Here is a 27,115-nt window from a genome sequence, read left to right on the forward strand (position 1 = left end):
GTGCAGATGATGCAATTAAGTATAAATGAAGCACTGCCTGAAAAATCCTATGTAAATTTCAGTCAGATCTTGATAAAAAATCAGAGTGATGCAAATATTGACAACTGGTTTTAAAAGTTCAGAAATTGAATACTGCGCACTTCATAAAATGAAAAAAAAAGTACTATCCCATGACTACAATAACATTGAGTCACAGCTGGAACCTTCATTTCACAGAAATATGTGAGTGTAACAATCTGTAGGGATGTGAAATAGAATGAGCACCTGTATTTCATTCGTTGAATACTAGAAAATTCCAGCTTGTAAAAGAGATTGCATACAAGAAATATGTGCAACCCATCCTAGAATATTCTCACATGTAGGACTTCTACCAATTAGAACTAACATGGGATACTGAACAGATACAAAGAGGGACAGCATGAACGGGCACAAGTTTGTTTGACCCATGGGGAGTGTGTCATGAAGCAGCTGAAAGAATTAACTGGCAGACACTTTAAGGTAAGACGTAAACTAACCTGCAAAAGCCTCCTTACAAAGTTTCTACAACCAATCTTAGGCAATATATCTACAAATATACTATAATTCCGCTATATATCACTCCTACAGGGATCGTGAAGACAAATCAGACTAATAACAGTGGTGTTTAAACAGTCATTCTTCCCACACTGTGTCCGTAAACGGAATGGAAAAAAGCCCTAATAACTGCTGAGTCGTAGATAGGCACAAAAAGAAGACTGTCACAATATAAGCTTTTGATCAACAAGGCCTTTGTCAAAAATAGACACCACACACACACACACACACACACACACACACACACACACGCCGCGCGCAAATACAACTCGCACACCCTGCAGTGTGGCATCAGCTGTCAGAGGCTGCAGTCTGTGTGTGTGTGTGTGTGTGTGTGTGTGTGTGTGTGTGTGTGCATCTCCATTATATGGTGAGTAGCAACTTTCCTTTTCATAATATCATTACATTGCATCCTGGATTTTCCATTGTTTAATAACTGGTATAATGGGATGTACACTCTGCCAAGCTCTTCATAGTGGTGGTGGTGGTTGTTGTTTTTAATTGATACTGTTGTCTACAAAGCAGCTTATGCATAAGACAGTGGACAAGTCAAGTTATAAATATACAGCTGAAAGTCATTTTTAGGCATACGTATTTAAGGTTACAATAACTCTCTTTATAAGTAAGTATTTATATAACAAATTTCATACATTTTTAAATATTCTTCAATAGAGTAAAAGTAGTGTATAGATGTAGATGGATACGGCAAGTGATGTTCTCAAGTGTGGATACCATTATTATGGGTATTGCAAATATTTTGAATGCATGTAGAGATAAACTGTTTAATACTGCTAGCATTTGGAAGTGTTATGGCATAGCAAATTATTTCCATATAATTTGCAAGACATTAAACAGTATTTATCTGAGTATAAGACAACCCTCAATATAAGACCGCCTATTTTTTTCAAGAGCCTCCTTGAGAAAAATTTATTCTTAATATATTCTGACTAATCAAAATTACAAACAGATTTGTTGACAAATTATCTGCCAAAACGTTAACCTTGTACCTAATCTAAACTTATACCATTTACCGACTGTATACATTTCGAAAATAGAAGCAAAAATAAAAAAACAAAAAGAAATTGTTTACATAAATTTTTATCTTCACTGTCGTTTTGCTTACAAAGCCTGTTATCTGTCTTATCACTAAAAAAATCATCACTACCACCATCACCACCACAACATCCTCCTAACAGCAGCATGGTTATAAAATTTGTATCTACATTATCACAAATATTTGGCTGTTTCTTCAAAATATGGTGCAATTTGAGGTGGTGGTTATGGTGGGACCTGAGAACACAGCCTTTTTTCCAAATACACAACAGGTTTTGATTGTATACCGATCTGAGACTTTTATAATGCCTCTCGCTTCCAAACATATTGTCTGCCCACTGCCCTCTCAACAGCTGTGAAAAGTCAAAAGCTGATATACCCTCTTTTGTTCCAGTCATACCTCACAGACTGTCGACAACACTGCTGCACGAAACCGTAAGTACGCCACTAGGTGCCTACTAGACTTTCACCATCTCCACCGGAAGCGTATTCTACTGTTTAGTATATGTAAACATTTACTATTGTTGAATTTTTGTCAAATTGTAAAGTCAGTTCAATTCCAACTACAAATGGATTCAGGAAAACTGCAGTTTAAATGTGGTAGATGTTCACAACAAGGCAAGTACGTGGTATCAATTTCCACGGTTCACAGCACGACAAACTTGGTGCCCATTCGCCACTACCCTCCTATCCTCAGCAAAGCTGGTGTCATTGAAACACAGACTGCAATATCTTCTAGGGTGCAGGTCATATGCAACAGCAGCAACTAATACATAAATAAAAGATACTGATCACGTTTCAGTCCAAATCTCAAACTTTCACTCGGCCCTCGATCTAGTGACATCTGCTGGAGCTATCTCTGTGATGGGTCTTGCTGCTGTAATTTATCCTTGTGATAATAATTAGTCAGTTTAATATGATTTATTTCATGTGTTAGGCATTTAATTCTGGATTAAGTCTCTTTCTTGCTTCATTTCAGTGTCACCATCCTATTCTAAAGCTGATTAAAAGCTGGTAACAGATTTAATTGGTATTCTAATAAGTGAACATTAACCAAATTTCTCATTTAGAACCCACTTGGAAAATCATTTCAGTCTCTCATAACCAAATAAAATATTGACTTGGGTTAAGCATTTTTTGAAGGATAATATTTTCGCCTTTGAATGCTACCTTTACTTAAAAAGCACACAAGTACGAGAACTTTTATTGGATACCTGTTCAAGTAGAAAGACTTTATAAAATGATAAAATGTTAATACTATTTCCTCCTGTGCCTCACAAAATTGTCAAATTTTAAGCAGAGCAATATATAATTATAGTGACTAATTCATAGTTTCTTGCATACCACTTGCATCGGCACTGCACGAGTCACATGTCATGTGATTGATTTTGCAAGATCAGTAATGTATCAAGAAATCGTGAGCTTTTTCAAACACGAGTATAGTTTACCTCTTGCTTATCCTTTCAAGTTCTTCAATATATATCTGTGCTGGAACCATTGTAGATTGTATTTTATTGGTCCTGTTGTCTACATAGCAGCTTATGCATGAGACATTGGACAAGTCAAGTTATAAATATACTGGCTGAAAGTAATTTCAAGGCATACATATTTAAGCTTACAATAATACACTTTACACACAAGTATTTATATAACACATTTCATAAATTTAAATATTCTTTAATGGAGTAAAAGTAGTGATGCTGTAAATATGACTTTAGAGATTTTCCAAATGTATTGACCTCAGTGATAGCTTTTATGTTTTCAGGAAGTTTGTTATAAAGCTTAACTCCCATGTGAAAAGTACCTTTTTGGCACAGTGCTGTGCTGATTTGAGTCTGTTTTGTCTGGTAAAGTGCTCATGTACAGGGCGTTTCAAAAAGAAAGAGCAGATTTCAAACATTTATTTCTCAAAAACTACAAATGATAGAAACACAATTCAAACGTTTCTTGTCAGAGAAAGGTTCAAAGTTTTTCAATGGTCCGCGCAGAAGTTCCATGCAAATCCGCAGTGGCGCTGGCGTTTGTTTGTAGGAAAATGGCGACGACACCACAGGAACGATCATTTTGTGTGCTGCAATTTGCAAAGTTAGAGTCCATTGTTGGTGTGCAACGTGCATTCCGCCGTCAATTCAACAAACAGCCGCCTCGTCATAAGCAAATTTATGAGTGGCATCACAGATTCGTAGAAGATGGTTGCATCTGCAAGCGAAAAAGCACGGGTCGTCCACGCACATCGGATGAAAATGTCGAGCGTGTCCGTGCAGCTTACGAAAGGAGCCCTAGAAAATCCACGACACGGGCAAGTCACGAACTAAACATGTCTAAAAACAACGGTATGGCGCGTTCTGAGTAAGCGTCTGCACATGAAGCCGTACAAACTGCAGTTATTGCAAGCATTGCGTCCTGACGACCACAACAAAAGGTTCGAATTTTCAACTGCAATTCTACAGGACATGGAAGAGGACAATTTTGCCGAACGATTAATTTTTTCAGATGAATCAACGTTTCACATTTCTGGTAAAGTTAATCGGCATAACGTACGAATTTGGGCGAGTGAAACTCCGAGGGACGTTATTCAACATGAAAGAGACTCACCAAAGGTTAACGTCTTTTGTGCAATTTCGGTAAACAAAGTTTATGGACCTTTCTTTTTCATGGAGAAAACTATCACAGGAACCATTTACCTGGACATGTTAGAAAACTGGCTATTTCCTCAACTTCAGGAAGATTCAAATCACTTCATCTTCATGCAAGATGGCGCCCCACCACACTTCTCTGAACCTGTACGACGGTACCTAAATAACACCATTCCAGGACGGTGGATTGGAAGAGCAGGAGCACAAGATCAATGTCATCGTCTGTGGCCTCCCAGGTCACCAGACCTTACTCCCTGCGATTTTTATTTGTGGGGGTACATAAAGGACTGTGTTTATGTCCCACCTATGCCCGCTACTCTTCAAAAGGTACGACATCGAATTGTTGCGGCCGTGAATTCGGTAACTAAAGACCAGTTGCGTCGTGTGTGGCAAGAAATGAGATACCGGTTTGATATTTGTCGTGTAACAAATGGTGCTCATATTGAGGTACAGTTTTGATATTTGTTGTGTAACATTTGGTACTCATATTGAGTGAAGGACCGTTGGAATTGTGTTTCTATCATTTGTAGTTTTTGAGAAATAAATGTTTGAAATCTGCTCTTTCTTTTTGAAACGCCCTGTATATCACAGTTTTTTTGTAGTCTCTGGTCCTTGCCTATTACATTTAATTTAAAGAACAAAAGGGTTTCCATAATGTATACACGCGGTAATGGGGGAATACCAGATTTCTTAAACAGGGGTTTACAAGAGTCTCTAGGCTTGCACCCAAACAAGATTCTAATGGCCCTTTTTTGTAGTTTAAAAGTGCTATTAGCTATTTTAGAGTTTCCCCAGAAGGTGACCCCATATCTAAGACGAGAATGAAAGTACGCACGATATGCATTCAATACTGTTTTCTCACTACAGCATGATTTTAATGAACAAAGAAGATAACATGTTTTGCTCAGTTCTGCATTGAGACATTCAATATGCTTATTCCATCTGATGTTACTTTGCAGCCAAAGTCCTAAGAATTTGGTTTCAGTAATGTTACCAAATGGTTAGTCATTGATAGAGACTGATGGGATAAACATGTCCTTGTTAGGAACATTGTGGAATTTTAGAGAAACGGTTTTCTTACTGTTTATTACAAGCTGATTACTCTGTGCCCAGCTGCTAAGTTGTTTCGTGACCGTGTTTACTTTCTGCTGTAACTGTTCATCGTCGTCTCCTTTTAGTAGAATCGTGGTGTCATCTGCAAATATGATTGATTTGTGTGCATCAATATTTAAGCTTAGATCATTTATGTACAGAAGAAACAGAAGGGGTCCCAATACGGATCCTTGGGGTACACCACATTTTATTTGTTTATAGTCAGATAAGTGATTAGATACAGTATTTAGTTCAATATTTGTGTGCTTGACGCACACTGCCTGCATACGATTTGTCAGGAAGGAACTGATCCACTTGTTGGACAGACCTCGAATACCATATCTTTCTAGCTTTGATAGCAGAATTTTATGGTCCACCACGTCAAAAGCTTTTGACAAGTCAATAAAGACTCCTATTGTTTCCTGTTTTTTGTCCATCAGGTTTAGGATGGAATTGATGCACTCAGACAGCAGTTGTCGTTGACCTCTTATTTCTGAATCCATGTTGATCATTACATAGGATGCTGTTTTTATTTATAAATTTCATAAGTTTCTCATACATAACTTTTTCCAGTACGTTAGAGATGCAGGAGGAAATTGTGATGGGTCTGTAGTTATTTACATTGTCTTTATCCCCTTTTTTATATACAGGAATAACTTTTGATGTTTTTAACACATCAGGGAAAGTGCCTGCCTGAAGTGAGCAGTCGCATAAATGTGTGAGTACTTCAATTAGGTTTGATGCGCTCTTCTTTAACATTGTTGCAGGTATACCATCAATACCTGCCGATTTGGAATTTTTTAGTCCTTTTATTGCTTTAGCTACTTCATCTTGTGAAACAGAACTGATGTACATTGATCCTCTACATGTACTTATTTTATATTCATTTGCCTGGATGCTCTTAGAGTTTGATTGTAACATATTTTCAGCAACACCTGTGAAAAAGTTGTTAAATGTTAGCTACTTCTAAGGGGTTTGTTACTTTTTTATTTTTATGTGATAGTGTTATATTTTTCCAAGGTTGTCTGTATTCTCCACATTCTTTTTTTATAACACTTCACATAGCCTTTGATTTATTAGCTGAATTATAAATGATTTCATCATTATGCATTATTTTTGCTGCTTTTATTGCTTTTCTTAATATTTTGGAGTATTTTTTTATAGTATGTGCATACTACAGGTGAGTAATTTTTTGAGTTACATATTTCATGAAGTAGTCTTTTCTTCTGGCATGAAACCCTTATTCCCTTTGTGATCCAGCTGTTTGTTCTCGAGTTTCCCCGTATGGTTAATGTTTTCAGTGGGAATGCAAGTTCAAGGAAATGGGTTAGTGTATCAATGAAAGTGTTGAATTTTTCCTTTATATCGTTCATTTTGTACACTCCTAGCCATTTTTCTTTCTGTAATAAGTTGTTGAAGTAGTTCACATTATGCTGATTATAGCTTCGATATGCTGTTCTAAAATACATGTTGTTAATAATATTGCCTTGTACTTTTATGCTTAATATTTGAGCAAGATGATCACTAAAACCTGCATTGAAAATTTTTAGTGAGGTGTTGTGTAAACTCTTCTTTACTAGAAACTGATCAAGAGCTGTTTGACAAGTTTCTGATACTCGGGTAGCTGCTTTTACTTCAGCCTTTAAATTGTAGGACGTTGCAAGGTTCAAAATGGTCTCCCTGTTTCCACTATTCGTGAGGAAGTCAATATTGAAGTCACCACAGATTATCAATTCACAATCCATTTTATTTACTTTATTTAGCAATGACTCCATTTTGTTTAAGAAAAGTTCAAAATTCCCGGACGGTGATCGGTAAACTGTAGCAATAACCAGGTTGAACTGAGTAATTTTTATAGCTGCAATTTCATAATCCTTTTCGACATTTGCCCTAGTTAAGTCAGGTAGTGTAATAAAATCTACATTATCCTTTGTGTAAATTGCTACCCCACCCTGCTTGCTGTTTTTCCTGCAGTAGTAAGCAGCCAAGACAAACTTGTTTACTTTTGTATTCTGGATTAATTCTGGGTTAAGCCAGTGCTCAGAAATGCATAACACTGAGATATCATTAAGTTCATGTGTTAACAGAACGTTAATTTCATCGATCTTATTACGCAGGGATTGCACATTATGGTGATAAATTTTTAGTTCAGGCGTATTCACGATTTGGTAATTGGGAATCATATTTACAGCATCACATACCTCTAGTTTAAATTAGGAACGTCAGCAGTGTTGTATTTTTGTTCTTCTTTCTTGTTTATTTTGTTTTCCTCGCTGTTGGAAAGATGTTCAGGAAGCTGATAAATTGTTCTATCCCTTACAAGTCTTTCTTTGATTATTTCACTAACATGATCACAAACAAATCTTTTCCCTTCATAGTTCAAATGCATTCCATGCAGCTTGCTTATATCCAGTACATCACACTTAGTGTATTGAGAACACAGTTTCCTTATTTTAATGTTTGTTTTCCGAATTTCTTTGTTTACACACGAACTATAAATCAGATCATGCCTATGAGGAAGTGTGGCAACTACTGTGTTTCTGCATTTGTTAGCTTGTAAAAAATTCTGTAGCGTTTTCACGCAAACCTCTGCTTCATTTTTTGCCACATCGTTTGAACCCATTATACAGATGATAAAGTCATTTTCTTGCATTAATTTCGTCTGAGAGTTAATGTCTACAACATTTTTACATCCCGCTCCCGGTTTCACTACACTAGTCACTGCTATGTCGCGATTTTTCTCACGGGGCGTGCTGGATAGATTCCTGCCATGACTGTCTGTTAGTAATAGTACACTACTCTTTTTCCCTGATGATCTGTGTTTGTTGTTGACATTATTTGAAAAAACGCTATTCATTTTCAGTTCACTTTTTTAAGTTCATGATCATTTGGAGAGTCGTTATCACAGTCACTTGTTTGCAAAACATGATATTTGTTTTTCTCCGAAAATGTGACAGTTTTAGCAGACTTTGTTGTTCTTTTTGTAGTTGGAACGGCACTTTTACCCACTCGGACGATATATTACTTTTGTCTTGCATCACTTCACTTAGTGTTGGCTTCGATCGCAGATCCCGATTTTCTTTCTTGAGTGAGTCAATATCGCTTCTTAAGGAACTGACTATGAATTGTAAGCTAGCAATTCGTTCTTTTAGTGTTGTTATTTCAGTGTTACAATTCTTACAAACTCCCTTTTTAAAAGCATAACTATAACTATTTCTCAAGTTAGATTCACACACTTCTACACTCGCGGCCATCCATGGCCTATGTAATATTGCTACACACTTTCTCTACCAACATTCAGAATAACATCTGCCTGAGCCATTAACTTAGTAATTGTTGAAGATATAATAGTGTCTCAAACTATGTTAATGTGTATTCAGTATTTGTCTATAGTAGCTACCCTCCTTAATAATGCATTTGGAATCAGTAAAGTTAATTTGTTTTTGCTCCAGCATAATACAGAGTGCTGCATGGAAACTTCCTTATTTGAAACATGTGGCACACAGCGGCTGTTACGCATTGTTGAGTAGGTTTCAGTGGAACCAAAAGTGAGATACTTAACTTTTTTTTTAAGTTTAGTGCAGTGGGCAAGAGAGGAGTCCACATTCGCCATTGCGGCCTACTTTTCAAATGGACATTTGGTCATCAGAATTCAGTGTGCATTCAGGAAACAGTTCAACATCGCACCTGCAGGTCGTGTTCCTGATGGGAAATCAATTGTTTTGTGGGTACACACCTTTATGGATACTGGAAGTGAGCAGAAAAAGAAACCAAGACCTTCAGGTACCACCAGAATGCCTGAAAACATCGAGGGGGTAAGGATGTTGATTTTGAATTCCCCCTGGTGATCTGCACACAAACATGCAGCTGCCATTTCAATTCCTGAATGCACAGAGAGACGAATTCTTCATGAAGAGTTGAAACTGTCATTGGTGCACACACTTCATCCATGTGATTCTGTTTCACGAAAAAATGTGTGTGAAGCCTTGATTGATGAGCTGCCTCATGATGCCTTAATGTTCTTCAGTGACGAGGCACATTTTCATTTGTCTGGCTGCATGGATAAACAAAATATCCAGTATTGGAGTGGCACAAAACCCCGAGAACTTCATGAGCAGCCCCTGCATACAGAATGTGTGACTGTCTGGTGTGCACAATCTAAAGTTGGCATTATTGGCCCATAGTTTTTCGAAGAGAATGATAAGGCAGTGACTGTCACTTCTGAGCATTATGTTCAAATGAGTGAACAATTTTTTCTTCCAGAACTTGAAGAAATGGATGTGGGTGATGTCTGTTTCCAACAAGATGGCACCACAGCTCATACGGTACGAACATCGATGACCACGTTGAACGAACACATCCCCGATCGTCTCATCTCTTTGAGGGGTGATCTCAAGTGGCCAGTATCCTCATCAGATTTAGCGCCATGCGACTTTTTCTTAGGGGGCTATCTCAAATCCTTGGTTTATACCAATTGTCTAAGGACCCTGGCTGAGCCACGGAACAATATTTGTGTTGTTATTGCCAACATCAACAGAGACATGTAGGAAAAAGTGGACCAAAACTTCTGATTTTAGCTCTCCAAATGCATTGAGCAGAATGAAGGCCACCTTCAAGATATCATTTTCAAAACTTAAAGGAACAAAACTTTAGATGTTACTCTTTGTCAAGAAAACAGGAATTAATTTGATGTCTCCAATACTTTCTGATTTATGATTTTTTTTAAATCAAAAAGTTCCCGTGCCGCATTGTGTACGTACAAGGTCACTTTAAGTCTAATTTTTACTGCATTCTTGCCCTAAGAAACTTTTTGAATTGTTTGCCTTTTTCATCAAAAACTGTCAATTGCATAACAGTGGTCAGTTACACAATTAACATCAACTTAAGAATAATAATATTTATAATCAGTGCATATAAAATGGAATGCACTGACTGACATGAGCACAAGAGTAAATTAATTATCTTTCCATTTCACCTTTTCTTCTTCGTTTTGGGATTAATCTACACAGCAGCTAACTGTACTGCATCAACTGCCATTGATTATTGTATTGTTTAGCCTGGAAGTGATTTAAATAATGCAAATATGTTAAGAACACTTAAAATTTGTTGATTAGCTCTTATCATCACAATGTCTCATACAAACTTGCCACACAGTAAAAACAGAATGCCCAATAATGGCCCACGTATCCTGTGCCAGAAAGACTAATGTCCTATTGGTGGCAATGTCTTCACTGTAACTACTCAGCCTTACTTACTGTTAAAAAATGATGGTTTTACAAGCAAAATATGGACAAATTTTGTATTAAAAATATTTTTATTTCGACAAAAGGTTGCATTAAATTTAAATACACGCACACTGATCATATATGTACAAGACTAATAGAAAATTAATATTGCAATTCAAAAATTTCACTGGATGGAAGCCTTTCACACATTCTGAACCAGATTCTACAGAAGCTAACAATGCCACTGTTACAGGTCTTGAAAACACATTATCTTGGAGTCTGTGAAATGGCTATGTAAAACATCACTATTGCTGCACAGCAGCATTTGCAATAATGCTAGGACTATTAATGACTTCGCCCAGACTGTCCAAAAGTTCCTTTCGATAGTCATCAAAGTCCCCATCAACTTCATTAATTGTCTGGTCTTCAATAACCCAGAGTGTGCAGTCTGTTTCTCTGATTAGTCGTTCATCGTGGGAGACGATGATCACACCTATAAAGGCACAGGCATGTTAGTTCCGAATAAATTTCATTAATGTTTTGAAATGTACTGTCATACCAGTTTGTCTAAAATGTACTATTACAGGGTGTACATAAAGTTCAGGAACACTTTCAATTATTTATTGCACAAGAACCAAACATTGTACAGATGATATAGATATGTCATTTTGAACAGAAACCCTGAAAGTTGTTGTTGTTGTTTTTTTTTTTTTTATGTATACCGCCACAGCATAGTTGGGTAATTTGCCGATAGTCAGTGCTAGTCACAAACATGGCGAGTGCAGGTGCCATGCTACAGAAGGGGAACAACAGTTTCATGAAATGGCCTCCCTGATCACCAGATCTCGCTCCATGTGACTTTTCTGTGGGGACACATTATAGATCTGGTGTATGTATCGCCTCTACCACATGATGTAGTACAGCTCTGGGAGAGAATACAGGCAGCAACTGCCACAGTTGACGATGCCATGCTGGGACGGGTATGACAAGAATTCGATTACCGTATTGACATCTGCCGGGTCACTCATGGTTCGCATATTGAATGTCTGTAAAAAAAACTTTCAGAGTTTTTCTTCAAAATGCAGTATGTATGACATCTGCACAATGTTTAGTTCTTGTGCAAGAAATAATTGAAAGTGTTCCCAGACTTAATGTACACCCTGTGTATCTAAGAACTGCAATTAAACAAAACAATGTTTACTTAACAAAGGTGGAAGAACAAATAGTATGGTACATAGTACAAAGTGTGGAACTATGTCAGTTCTTTTGAAGATGTTATACAGTACAGGCCAGTGACTCTACAGAATATAAGAGCTGGTGAACTATAAACACATTGCTTTTATCATGTTGTTAAAATATGGTTTAGTTTTCAGAGATGTTAATTTTGATTTTAGTAAAGTTTCAAAGCACACAGTATATTTTACATGCAAGTATGAATCTTCTAAATAATCTCAGCTAACAATTTGCATTAATCAGAAGTAATTTATGTGTATATGTTAAGCAAAAAGTAAATGAAGGATGCAATCATTCCTTACCTCCTTTATAATCGTTGATAGCATCAGCAAGAGCATCTATAGATTCTATGTCAAGATTGTTTGTAGGTTCATCCTGGTGTACAAAACAGAAACAGCCTTTACTTTTCTAACAATGAAAATAATGCGAACTACACACATATTTAAAAAATATGTAAAACCACTTATCTGGTTGATGAGAACCTGCTTAGTGGAGAAATGCCACTGTACTACACAGAATGGTTTCAAGTCAGAGATATAACGGAAGCTGATGAAACTGATTCAACAAAGTGCCAAATAATATCTGTAACTACTCTAGGCCTTGCAGCATAAAGAGAACTCATTTTATGGTAAATGTGTATTGCAAACTGAATGCAGGTGTCTGTTATATCTTGCTCCATTAAATCAATTGTAATGAGCCTAATGGCAATAACAGAGAGAGAGAGAGAGAGAGAGAGAGAGAGAGAGAGAGAGAGAGAGAGAGGGAGGGAGGGAGGTAAGTGCTGAAATGTACACTGGAGTGGACCCTTTGGACGAAATTCCTTATCACGTTGTCTCATATTTGTTTTAATTTTTTATTTCATAGGGTGTAAATGATACAAAATCACAAAACGTATAATAATAATAATTAAAGTGAGTAATTTCTATTATGATGATTTTCATACAGGTGTGCCAAATGACAGGGCAGAAAAGAGATGAATTTAATATGTCACAACAGTTGCCAATTTGTCTGCAACATAGTGTATAAAGCTTAATATTTTAATAGCACTTGGAAATGTTACTCACCAATATAACAACATCAGGTGCATTAAGACATAGTTCTGCTAGAGCAACACGGGCTTTCTGTCCACCAGACAGGTCTTTCATTTTAATGGTGTGTGCATGACTTGAAAGTCCAAACGTTCCTAACTGTTTCCGTGCCTTTTCATATGGCAAGTCAAAAAGTCTTATAAGATATTCAGCAGGAGATTCCTCGGCAGTTAGGTGTTCACCAGAATGTTGATCAAAACGGCCAATCCGCTATAAAATATTGGAAAGTAGATATAGCACATTTCATACAGATTACAAGTATCACAAACTAAATTATGAAGTACTGAAACCTTATACTACTGGAGCTAAAAACCAGTTCACATCAGTTTTTTAAATGAACTGTAACATGATGAGCCTCCTGACTTGAAATGCCAGAGTTCAGCCCAAAATGAAAATTCACATCAGTACAGCTGAGTGCCTGACATTTTGTTCTCTTTTCTAATACTTACCATTTATCCATACACCTACTGCCTATTCCTTTTATATTACTCGCACCATTTTACAAAATGTCCTCATAAATACTTACATACAGTTTACTTGTGTTTGCCTTGACTGTGTTTATCGCCTATTACAGATCACATTAACTGCTCCAGATTTTAGTCTTGAGAATTACATTCTCTATTTTCAACAACCTACGATATATGAGGAGGTAACAATGAAAGAGGAATTATTTTTTAAAAGCTATATATTTTCAAATTGTTCCCAAAGCAATCTTATCCCCTTCAAAATAGTCTCCACTATGACTAACACTTTTGTTTCGCCAGTGCTTCCACTATTCGAAACATTTTTTGTGGTCGTCTTTAGAAATGGCTGACAGCTCCTCCTGCTTTTTCTTTTGACTTCTTCAGTGTTGTCAAATCAGTGTCCTTTCATCCTGACATGAGTCAGGTCAGGAGAGTAAGATGCATGGGGCAGCAGAACCATGGCATTTTTAGCCAAAAACTAACAGAGAAAGTATGTGTGTGCAGGTGTATTGTTGTGGTGGAAGAACCAGTCTTCTGTCTGCCACAAATCTGCTGAATTGAGCTCCAAAATAACCCACTAATCTCTGACAGTTGATCAATTGTCTGCTGACAGTCTGTTTGCATAAAGTCTTCAATTTTTTCAATATTTTTGTTGATTCGGGCAGTTAATGACAGCCCAGAACAAAATTTATCATCAATTGAAATGTCACCATTTTAAATAGAGCAAACTTGATAAGCAGTTTTCAACATTAAAACAGTTTCAGCAGCATTTTTGCTGAGCAGAAAACAAAATGTAACAGTTGGATTTTGTTTACTTAAACTTGTCACCATAAAAAATGAAAGAACAACAAAACAGTGCTAGCATAAACAATCACTGTACCTGAACAGAACAAGTTAGGTCGACAGCAAAGGTGGCACTGAACTGCCAATGAGTTGCACTATATATGCCTAGCAGCAGAAATGGATTATACACAAACTTTGTCCATGGCAATATTGTTCCTGTCCCCTCCCTAATACTCATGCTATGAATAAACACTGGTTCAATTATGTCATGTGCAACACAAAGGAATACACACAGAACATTCGAAGTTCGGTGTAAACAGGCTGCCACTCTCAGTATTATTAAATAATGATGATACTTGCAAGTAAGACACTGTAAGTGAAATTTATTTAATTTTTTTTAATGTTGTGACATGTCCCCTCCAGTTCTTGAAGTATAATTCTCTTAATTCTGTATATTGCATAATTGTATGGTGCTGTGACAAATCCCATTAATTTATGTATAATGAAAACTAAATATTTCTGTTAGCACTTTAAATAGTTTATTTATTTATTTAAACACTAAATGATTCTGTTACTTGTTTATTTCGTAATACTTCCATTTCAGCACAAGGGAATACTATGACCAGGGGTCTATTTTTAATATGTATATTTTGACTAATTTTGTCTATAATGGGGGCTTTGTATTATTTGACAAGAAGTTGATTTTTGGAAGCTCCATTTGGTGTTGGATGCATCTGGATAGTCCTTCACCGTCAAGAAATTGCAAGGCAGACTAAGTAAAGGACCAACTGACCTTGCATATCTAGGATTTCTGCAACAAACCAGCCAAGATTTTTCTGCCACTCCAACTATGTCAATGAGTGAGAGCATGATAGTGTTAAATCGTAATTTATTGCATATTTGGGTCCCACGAATACTTCCCCCACACTTTCACTACCATGTTTGTTATGGTTATGAAACAATGACAGTTATTTCACTGCTTCTGTAATGGCTCATAGCTTCATTTTCTGGGTAATATCTCCTGTAATTCTTCTAAGGGGAGACATGAATGTAGTAGGCTTCTTTGGCTGTTGTCTTGACTTAAACTGTTCTAGGTGTATGACTATATTGTCTTCTTGTTATATAGACTAACATTTTGGTGCCTGTTTATTACCAGTAGAAAAATGCTCCTGTTTAAAAGACACTGAGTGAAAAGTGGGATACCAGCTGCCTCGTTCTACCTTCCTCAGTACCCTTAAAAATTTTCCCAAAAATTTTAGGATGTGAATATCTTCATGCCCTTTCTAACATGTAACTCACCTTTCACTCCCATGAGCTCACCTAACTGACTTAAACACACCCGTTAGTCCACTGCTGTATCTCACCCGCACCCATCCACTCCCACTTATCCACTCTCTCTCTCTCTCTCTCTCTCTCTCTCTCTCTCTCTCTCTCTCTCTCTCTCTCTGTGTGTGTGTGTGTGTGTGTGTGTGTGTGTGTGTGTGTGTGTGTGTGTGTGTGTGTGTGTGTTTCCCTGTGACTGTCTCCTGTCCCACAGCCACAGTCTTCTTCATTATGCCCTCCTCCTCCTCCTGCTACCACCACCACCACCACCACCACCACAATACTACCACCGTCTCCTCCCACTGTCGGTCTCCTCCTTGGTCTCTCTCACTGCTACAATCTCATTCATTCCTTCCCAATGTCGCTGTCTCTTCTTACTGTCACTATCTCTCCCCCCCTCATTGTCATTGTTATACACTGTCTCATTACCACTGGCTCTTACCCACTTCCACTTTCTCCTTCTCTTTATTCATCTCCCACTAGCAATGTCTCCTTCAACCTAGAACTGTCCTGTAACTGTCAACAATGTTCTACTGCCACTGTGTCCTCTTCCTCTCACACTGCCATTGTCTTCTTTACTCTGTCTATACTACAATTACTGTCTACTATCTTCCAGTATTTATTACTTTTCCATCTCTTCCTACTGCCACTGTCTCCTTTCTTAGCATAAAAAGACATGAATTTCACATGCTCGATTATTGGGAACATTTTTAAAGGTCCTGATGAAGGTAGAATGAGGCAGCTGGTACCCCCCTTTGCAGTCTGTCTCTTTTAAATAGGAACGTATTCGACTTTTTTGTGTTCTGCTAGGAGCAATAAAATTTCGACAGTTTGCTTATGTGAAATTGTAATAACACAAAACTAATTTTACACCTCAGACCAGATTTTATGTGCACAAAAATTTTGCATGTGCTTCAGTACCACAACATGGGGTTCCCAAACTGACAAGACACTTTACAGCATATTTCTCTGCACTGCGTCACTTTATAATGTATGCATATTTTATGAGTACATGTTGGGTAGCTATAAACCTCTGTATCTTGGAAGAAGATTAGGATATCAAGAAAATTTTCACGGTTGTTAGTGATCGGATCTTAGGAACATGTTGTAAAAATTTCAACTATTTGCTGTGCATAGCCATCTTGGAATCGGCAGCTCGGTTGTGGTGTGAACAAGTCATAAAAAGGCTTTCTTTTGTTGTTTTCTAAGGAACTGCACCTGAACTAATGATGCCTCCACAAACCCCTTAAGGTCGTCCATCATAGACCACATCATATGCAAGAAGAACCAACTGATTTGTTCCGCTTGCGTAATCAGGAGGAAGTGTGTAATATTCATACTTTGACCCTTTACTGTTGGATAGTGACACTAAGACAAACCTGTTTTGTATATATATGGTCCCTAGCCCAAGAGGTACCCAAAATCTTGACCCTACCTTCTTATCACCAACAGAACCCGAGGTATGAGCCCCAAAAGAATCATTTTTATGTGCAGTGTTTTGGAACGTATTAGGTAGCGTGTGCTGTCACATGCCTACCAATACAGGATGTTCCAGAAGGAATGGTTGTTATTCAGGGATGTGATAGGAATGATCACTCAAAGCAAAAAACTTTTTAGTAAACATGGGCTCTAAAATGGCTACCTTATGAATTGTGAGCACTTCAGTACTGTAAAACATTTCAACTGCCCATAGCTATAAGGTATATTCCACCCTGGCACAATAGCTTTGCACAACTGCATGGGCTATCCTAACAAGCATTCATCTTAGATCCAAATTCCCATTCACGCTTCAGCCCAAGTGGAGTTATTCCCCCCAAACTCTAACAGCATTAGTACAAATTTTCATTCACCATTTCAGTCTGCATGTATACAACATAGATGTTAAAGACTTGTAAAGGTCTCAGGAACCATATAGCTTCATTTTATTAAAGCATTTATGCCTGGGTTTCAGGCATGATCCCCCATTTTGTTCGATGCTGTGGTGCTATTCCAACACAGTTGGAGAGCCTCTGCAGTGCTGTCCAAGTTTAGGGGGTATACCAAGTGGGTTGATGTGTAAATGGGAATTTGGATTGAGGAAGGAAGTGTGCTGTGATAGGCTGCACAGCTGTGCAAAGCCACTGTGTCAGGATAGCATCTGCAAGATGAGCAGGAGATCCAGGTTTGAATCTCAGCCTTGGTATAAATTTTCATTTGTCACTTCAGTCTGCATATATACATTATAGATGTATGAGACTTTAATATGTCTCTGGAACCATTTAGTTACATTTGAAGATGAAATTGTGCTTGTAGATCTTAAGGTATGTATTTTAGACCCCATGTGTACTAAATTATTTAGTTTTGAATGATCGTACTGTCATATGCCTGAATATTGGCATTCCTCCTGGGACAACCTGTATACTTACATAATGACAGTTTTATTCAACATTTTTTTTTGGGAAGATGCAACTGGATTTAGCCTGTCTTAACTCTAATGATTCACTGTTGTTTACACGGCTTGTGTTGTCAGTAGGTCAACCATGCCTAGACAGTCAATACCGTGGTTCGATCGCGTCCGCATTGTTACTTTGTGCAGGAAGAACTCTCAACAAGGGAAGTGTCCAGGCTCTCAGTGAACCAAAGCAATGTTGTTCGGACATGGAGAAGATACAGAGACAGGAACTATCATGCACATCTTGTGAGTGACTTCCTTCAGGATAACGACATCACTTGACTAGAGTAGCCAGCATGTTCTCCAGACATGAACCCTATACAACATGCCTGGGACAGATTGAAAAGCACTGTTTATTGACAACGTGACCCACCAACCACTCTGAGGGATCTAAGCCGAATAAACTTTTTTTGATGTGTGTATTAATAATACACATGTTGTAAGAGATGGAAGATGAACTTGAGATATAGGAACTACTCGCTTACTAACTCTAATGACTGTAGTGTCTACGGTATTTTAAACTATAATCTTCCTATCTTCCTTACTCACTTGTAAATTGTATGATGGAAGTTGTCGTTTAATTCATTTCATGTATGTAACAATGAAGAGAATATACAACTTGTTAATTTAAAAGTTACTTATAAAAATATGGTGTAGCAAATATATCAATTACAGATTTTAAACTAATGACAAATTTGGAGAAGTAGTCCATGAGAATGCAGTAGTATTACATTGGAAGAAACAGTTACATCTCGCTAAGTAAGAAATCTTATTTAAAACACCTGAGTTCTGCATACCTTTGTGTGCTGCTGTTATCTCAGCTGTACTACCTTTACGTACCTGCCATCACTAACTCTCGCTCATTTCATTTTTGCAACTTACTGGTAAACTAAAGCAAATGTATTCAATATTTTTAACATTTCTTTACTTTTACTCCACATCTGCCTTAATTTTATGCTGCTTCCACTATAATTTTGGAAAACATCTAAAGTCCTTTCGTTGTACATCTTTACTATTTCTATCAATATGCAATTTTCACTCACCAGACGGTGATTTTTCTTGACTTCTCCCTGCTGTGGCTCAAGATCTCCTGTTAACAGCTTCAAGAAAGTTGACTTTCCAACACCATTTGGTCCAACTATTGCAACTCGCGATGTCAAATCAATACCAAAATCACAGTTGATAAATAATGGTTTTTGTCCAGGATATGCGAATGTGACATCTATTATTAAACAAAGAATTCATGCCAAGGTAAGGAAATAACATAGAAAATATGGCACACAATAAAGGCAGCAACAACATTGGCAATACATTTAGTTCCTCTCCTAAAGTTTTTAACAAGTGGTTGCTCCCTAGAAGTTATCTGGTTATAAAGAAAATATTTTCTGACCATTTTTTGGGTATACATGGTGTAACACAAAGGAGAAGAAATGTGTGATATAACCTATCTTGTAAATATATCCATGAGGTATGTATCTGTCATTTCAAACTGCCATCTGTAACTATGATGATGAGAACTTTAACGTTGTTGTTCTTGTCAATCATTTCTCACAAACCAACAATATTATGAAAAGGACAGAATGCTACTCCCCCACATAGAGGAGACCCTGAGTCACAGACAGGCACAATGAAATAGCTGCTATACATTTCTCATTCCTGCCAATTGGACGAATTCCCTTCTTCTGAAGTAGAAAACACAGATGCTGCTGTGACCAGACTAAGTTGTAACTGCACCTGATGGAAGCAGCAATCTGGTGGTGGGGGTAAGGAGGCATGTGATGGGGAAAAGGGGGGGGGGAGGGTATAGCAGGGTGGCTTGGGGAAAGGTGTAATGTATAATGCTGCTTGTGGGAGCATGCAGGGACTTGGTGGGGACAGAGTAGGGTCAGGTTTGGATGGAAGGGGGCGGGGGGGGGGGGGGGGGGAAGGGGGCCCAGCACCAGAGTAGAAAAGAGAAGCAGAGAAGGGTAAAAAAAAAGAAGAGAAGCAGAGAAGGGTAAAAAAAAAGAAGAGAAGCAGAGAAGGGTAAAAAAAAAAGAAGAGAAGCAGAGAAGGGTAAAAAAAAAAGAAGAGAAGCAGAGAAGGGTAAAAAAAAAAAAGAAGGGAAGCAGAGAAGGGTAAAAAAAAAGAAGAAAGGAGAGAAGGGTAAAAAAAAGAAGAAAGGAGAGAAGGGTAAAAAAAAGAAGAAAGGAGAGAAGGGTAAAAAAAGAGAAAGGAGAGAAGGGTTAAAAAAAGAAGAAAGGAGAGAAGGGTAAAAAAAAGAAGAAAGGAGAGAAGGGTAAAAAAACAAAAAAGAAGAAAGGAGAGAAGGGTAAAAAAACAAAAAAGAAGAAAGGAGAGAAGGGTAAAAAAACAAAAAAGAAGAAAGGAGAGAAGGGTAAAAAAAGAAGAAAGGAGAGAAGGGGGGGAAAGAAGAGATACAGAGAAGGGGGGGAAAGAAGAGATACAGAGAAGGGGGGGAAAGAAGAGATACAGAGAAGGGGGGGGGAAGAAGAGATACAGAGAAGGGGAGGGGGAAAGAAGAGATACAGAGAAGGGGAGGGGGAAAGAAGAGATACAGAGAAGGGGAGGGGGAAAGAAGAGATACAGAGAAGGGGAGGGGGAAAGAAGAGATACAGAGAAGGGGAGGGGGAAAGAAGAGATACAGAGAAGGGGAGGGGGAAAGAAGAGATACAGAGAAGGGGAGGGGGAAAGAAGAGATACAGAGAAGGGGAGGGGGAAAGAAGAGATACAGAGAAGGGGAGGGGGAAAGAAGAGATACAGAAAAGGGAGGGGGAAAGAAGAGATACAGAAAAGGGAGGGGGAAAGAAGAGATACAGAAAAGGGAGGGGGGAAGAAGAGATACAGAAAAGGGAGGGGGGAAGAAGAGATACAGAGAAGGGTTGGGAAGAAGAGATTCAGAGAAGGGTGGGGAAGAAGAGATTCAGAGAAGGGTGGGGAAGAAGAGATTCAGAGAAGGGTGGGGAAGAAGAGATACAGAGAAGGGTGGGGAAGAAGAGATACAGAGAAGAGGGGGGAAGAAGAGAAGCAGAGAAGGGGGAAAAAGAAGAGAAGCAGAGAAGGGGGGAAAAGAAGAGAAGCAGAGAAGGGGGGAAAAGAAGAGAAGCAGAGAAGGGGGGAAAAGAAGAGAAGCAGAGAAGGGGGAAAAGAAGAGAAGCAGAGAAGGGGGAAAAAGAAGAGAAGCAGAGAAGGGGGGAAAAGAAGAGAAGCAGAGAAGGGGGGAAAAGAAGAGAAGCAGAGAAGGGGGGAAAAGAAGAGAAGCAGAGAAGGGGGGAAAAGAAGAGAAGCAGAGAAGGGGGGAAAAGAAGAGAAGCAGAGAAGGGGGGAAAAGAAGAGAAGCAGAGAAGGGGGGAAAAGAAGAGAAGCAGAGAAGGGGGGGGAAGAAGAGAAGCAATGAAGGGGGGGAAGAAGAGAAGCAGTGAAGGGGGGGAAGAAGAGAAGCAGTGAAGGGGGGGAAGAAGAGAAGCAGACAAGGGGGGAAGAAGAGAAGCAGACAAGGGGGGAAGAAGAGAAGCAGACAAGGGGGGAAGAAGAGAAGCAGACAAGGGGGGAAGAAGAGAAGCAGACAAGGGGGGAAGAAGAGAAGCAGACAAGGGGGGAAGAAGAGAAGCAGACAAGGGGGGAAGAAGAGAAGCAGACAAGGGGGGAAGAAGAGAAGCAGACAAGGGGGGAAGAAGAGAAGCAGACAAGGGGGGAAGAAGAGAAGCAGACAAGGGGGGAAGAAGAGAAGCAGACAAGGGGGGAAGAAGAGAAGCAGACAAGGGGGGGGGGGAAAGAAGACAAGCAGACAAGGGGGGGGAAAAGAAGAGAAGCAGACAGTGGGGGATGAAGAGAAGCAGACAGGGGGGAGAAGAAGAGAAGCAGACAAGGGGGGGGGAAGAAGAGAAGAGAAGCAGACAAGGGGGGGGAAGAAGAGAAGAGAAGCAGACAAGGGGGGGAATGAAGAGAAGCAGACAAGGGGGGGAAAGAAGAGAAGCAGACAAGGGGGGGAAAGAAGAGAAGCAGACAAGGGGAAAAAAGAAGAGAAGCAGGGAAGGGGAAAAAAGAAGAGAAGCATGGAAGGGGAAAAAAGAAGAGAATCAGGGAAGGGGAAAAAAGAAGAGAAGCAGGGAAGGGGAAAAAAGAAGAGAAGCAGGGAAGGGGAAAAAAGAAGAGAAGCAGGGAAGGGGAAAAAAGAAGAGAAGCAGGGAAGGGGAAAAAAAGAAGAGAAGCAGGGAAGGGGAAAAAAGAAGAGAAGCAGAGAAGGGGAAAAAAGAAGAGAAGCAGAGAAGGGGAAAAAAGAAGAGAAGCAGAGAAGGGGAAATGAAGTAGTGTGTGCAGTGATGGAATACAAGGTTGTGTTGACCTGAAGTGGGAATAGAGACACTGACAGATAAGTATTTTCGTTGTGCCTGTCTGAGACTCAACGTCTCCCCTACATGGTGAGTAACAATCTATCCTTTTCATAAAATTATTGTTTCCCACTCTGGACTTCTCATTTCTCACAAGCTAACTTATTTCTCCCTCATTGTATACTATTCGTTTCATCACAATCACAATCTGAGATTCATCGTCTGGAGTCTAGAGCATAAGAACTATCTGAATTTTAACTGTTATAAATAGGAATATTTGCTACCTGTGAAATAAAAGAGCAGACAAATATTTATCAATAGTTACTTGTTTCATTTATAATTATTAAAAAGTTACTTCACAATTAATTCTCTAACTATCACATACTAATTGCTGTGGATAGGAAATTTTTGAATTAATGAAAAAAATATTGACACAAAAAGTATAGTACAGCTGGTAATGGTAATCGATTAAGAGGCATGAAAGTGACATTACTGTACATAAAATATTAAACTACATTAGTTTTTTTACAGTTTGAAGACTCCATAATTTATCAAGACATGTAAAACCAAGTATAGTAGCAATAATACATAATTAACTGAGGCAATCTAGAATGTTGACATAGGTGTACAGACAGATTTCTATGTTAAGGAACTAGATTTTGCTCTGTCTGCTATTTGATGAAATTGCCAGAACAAGGTAATAGGAAACTCAGATGACTGAATACTCTGTCTGTTCATTACCGAGAAGAATAAAAATTTCGAAGTGGCACAGAGAGAGTGTCAGTATCAATGAAATTTTGTTTCTGTTTTGTAGATGCTATGCATTAACAGAAGTGAAGTACCAACTTCGTAGTATGTGGAACAGTTTAGTTTACACGGCTTAAGTGCATAATATGATATTGGACGATCAGTGATTAGAGGAATATATAAGGTGCCCCAACTAAACTTTTCACAGCCAATATCTCTGGAATCACAACAGTTACTGACAAATGGCTTTCATGAATATGTACGGCAGGGGCTCACGAAAGTAAATGCTATGAGACATTTTACACTAAGGGCAAATATTGGATTTTACATGAACTTATGTTCTTTTAAATGGAAACCCTATATTATTTCATACACAATCAATAACATGAGAAATCACAATAACAATGGCATTGGTTGCACCACAGTACGTCAATTACATCCTGAATGCAAAGTTGACACATGAAATGAACGAAACTCGCTGCTATCACAATTTCTGCTGTGCATGCGTGACCTGCACATTGCTCGTAATTGCGATGTGATTGACGTACACATTCTTACTTTCACTGTTATCATGAGGGCCGAAAGTAATAACAGGGATTCCTACCACAAACACTGATATGTACATAATGGTGTCCCTTACATGTGTCATCTTTATCTATGTAAAAACTATGCAATAGTATCAGCCGATGTACACTGCCCCGTTACAGTGCCTAGGTCAACTCTTTGCCTCTGCAGTTGCGTACAGAATGTGTGGGAATAGCTCAATACAAAGCAGGTTGTTCTGTGAGAAAGTACGTAGAGGTACATGTCAGCAGTGTACTGCAATCTGTAATTGGTGTCACAGTTGTCTTCGTGGTATTAATCTACCTGTCCATCCGTTCTAGGCATTCAAAATGGTATTCACAAATGAGGAAATGGTTACCATGATATTACTGCATGGAGAAAGTCACCATACTGGTACACATGTGGCACAGGTGCACGCCCAGTGGTACCCTTATAGACGTCTTCCGACACACCCTACCTTCATGAATATCGTTAGAACAAATCGCACAACAGAGCTGTTGTCTCCACGAATGCGGATCTGGAGTATAGGCATAACACATGAAGCAGCAGAGATATCTGTCCTGGCAGCCACTGCAATAAACCCTCATGCAAGTATTTGTGAAATGGAGAGACCTATGTGAATCCTTCAAACAATCGTGTTGCGTATTCTGTGCAGGCATAGTACCATCCATATCACATGGCGCTACATCAAGGCCTCCATGGCAACGACATTCACAATTGCCGGAAATACTGTAAGTGGGTTCTATGGTAAGACTATGGGTTCATGTGCAGGGTACTGTTTACCGATGAGGTCATGTTTACAAACCAAGCGAATGTCAACTTACGCAAAATGCACTAGTGGTCACCAGAAAACCCACACTGGATTCACTGGGTTGAACATCAACATCAGTGGCATGACAACGTATGGTGTGGTATTGTAGGACACCACATAACTGGCTTGTATTCCATTGATGGCACTCTTATTGGGCGACAGTACAGGCGGTTCCTGAGATGTACCTTACCTGGACCGATGGAAGTCCTACCCCTTCATTTGTGTCAAATAATGTGGTATGAACATGATGAATGTCCTGCACATAATGCCATGGTGGTACAAGAACACTTTGAGCCCTGTTCAGAGTGCTTTTTTAGCAAGAAAGTTCCTTGAAGATCGTTTGATAGACAGCGGCAATGGTGAAACTCTGAGGGCACAAGATCATGTGAATAAGGTGGGTGTGACATGACTCCTCAAACCAATCACTGTATAGTTCTTTTTGTCTGTCTAGCAGAATGCAGGCAGGCGTTATCGGCTCTGAGTACTATAGGACTTAACATCTGAGGTCATCAGTCCCCCAGGCATTATTGTGGAGTGCATCACTACATGCAGTCTTCCTGGTTATTATTGTTGGACTGCATCTGCAAGACATCTTAGCTGTTGACAAATGTCGGCAGTGACAGTTTCACCTCTAGAAATCAATGTGTAGTACACTACACCATCGCTGTTCCACCAGATGCATAGCTCTGTCCTTTGTGGACGCATGCAGGTCTTTGAACAAGGGGTTGCTGCTTTATTTGGGCTCAATCATTCCTTTCTTTTCTTTATGTTGGCATAAGATACCATTCCTCATCGCCAGTAATGATAAAGGCTGAGACGCACATATGACCACCAGTTGATTTTTGTGATTTTCACTTAGAGCAATCAAAAACCATACACCTGATTTTTGAATCTTCCTCATTGCATGCAAATGTTGCACAATGATGGAATGATCATGGTTCATCACATCTGCCTGTTCTCGAGTACAATGACATGGATTATTGTGGATTAATGTACATAAACGATGTTCATCAACCCACAAAGTTCTTCATGAAGTCACTAATGTCAAAACAATCCTCCTTAAAAAAGATAAAACCATTTTCTTACCATGCCCTGTCCAATGTCATTATCCTCATACACGGCACAAATGCCTCTGCTGCTGGCACTCCTCAATTGAACTAAACAGAAGAATATATTGGAAATATTCCAATTTCTCCACTTGACACTCCATTTTCCAGCATCCACAGCTTCACTCACTATCTCCAAATGACAATATGTAAACTCAAATAGCAACAGTGAACTACAAATGAAAAATTACAATCGATAAACAGACTCATAGCAATCAGAATAACAACATGCAAAAGGAAAGCTTCAAACTTATGCACCAACCTAATAATTTGTATAGGCCTACAGAATTTGCACATACTTCTAAAAATGACTATCTGTGATTCTAAACTTAACAAAAGACTTAGCATTGCTGAGTGCAATGGCAAATACTGTGAATTTAGTAACCACCTTTGTTTTGTTTGTCCCATAGTCAAAGGCAAATGTGAACCTTTACAGAGAATTGCCAAAATATATTTTCCACTTCCTAATACAGTTCTTGTCAAGATACAGTAAAAGACTGCTCCAACAGCATGGATGTACTGCCTCAACAGCACAATATGACAAACATGGCTGACACTCCAACTCCAATTCTCACAAGATTACCCTCCCCCCTGTGGCACAACTCTATCACAGCAGTAGTCTACCTCTTGTCTGTGATCAAATAAGGCCTGTATCAGCTTACTGAGACAACATTCAGTTTTACTTGGCAGGGAGAATGCAGTAGAATCTGAAGAATATGGTCATGTTATATCTCCAGGTGTCTTCAAGCATTAACCCAAATGCGTAAATGAATAAGAGAATCTCTTTCTTCGCCAGAGAAAAGCAGTTAAATTTCAAAAATTGAAATCCTGTTCTTGTCATGAGTCGGTACCTTCTGTATCTCTATGGGCAGTGCAACACCCAATCATAGATTGTACTCAATCACAGATTGCGCCCCAGTTGGCATGAATATTCATTAAAGTGACAAACTGGGCATATGAGAAGTGCCTTGGGTCTGTTCTAGCGATACAAGTCTGTTCTACCAGCCAATTTGAGTGCGGTTTTACGACATTTTGCCACACTCATTTAGTCAATTCCCAGGCCTGGGATGGACCATATATGTACAACCTAAAACATGCAGCTTTCAAAACAAATTTGTTGCATTTTAGAAATGCTAGTCAACATTAGAAAAATAAATGATATAAAATATTAAAATACATCTATAAATATGCTCATCTACAAAATTTACTGTTTATTTCTGGCATTTCCATTTTGAAAAGTTTTTCACAGTGACATTTATTGCTGGTTATTTTTGAAGAAGTTGTACAGGATTTTCTCTGTTTATCTGATATTTTTCTATTTTATATGTTATAATTTTCATTGTCAACCTAAGATTAGTGATATGTAAATATCTTCTAGAGCTACTTCCCAACTTTTTGATAATTATATTGGGAGAATGTTGAATATAATCTGATGAAGATTAAATGTCAAATCATTAACTAACAAGAGGTGGTATCAATAATCCTATTAAAAAAATGCACTTTGTATATATAATGGAAATATGATTAATTTTTAAGTATCAAACTAATCTACCTTAAAGAGAATATTAGGCAGATAACAACAGACCTTTGAGGTACCTGGTGTCAAATTTAATTCTTGGGACTAAGACACAATTTCAAACTCCCTGAATCATTTA

The 27,115-nt window shown here is 38.5% G+C and overlaps 1 protein-coding gene across 1 annotated transcript in view; it reads right to left on the bottom strand.

Moving 5' to 3' along the window:
• Positions 1-10,649: 10,649 nt before the first annotated feature.
• Positions 10,650-27,115, bottom strand: part of LOC124802544 (ATP-binding cassette sub-family F member 1) — an 86,765-nt gene continuing 70,299 nt past the window's right edge. The window contains exons 8-11 of the mRNA XM_047263405.1: positions 18,945-19,123; positions 12,877-13,110; positions 12,115-12,187; positions 10,650-11,072 (exon numbers count right to left, since the gene is read on the bottom strand). Of these exons, the coding sequence (XP_047119361.1) occupies positions 10,885-11,072; positions 12,115-12,187; positions 12,877-13,110; positions 18,945-19,123 (674 nt within the window). The 3' untranslated portion in view covers positions 10,650-10,884. The remainder of the gene's footprint in view (positions 11,073-12,114; positions 12,188-12,876; positions 13,111-18,944; positions 19,124-27,115) is intronic.

This window comes from Schistocerca piceifrons, chromosome 6, assembly GCF_021461385.2.
Source record: "Schistocerca piceifrons isolate TAMUIC-IGC-003096 chromosome 6, iqSchPice1.1, whole genome shotgun sequence".
NCBI lineage: Eukaryota > Metazoa > Arthropoda > Insecta > Orthoptera > Acrididae > Schistocerca > Schistocerca piceifrons.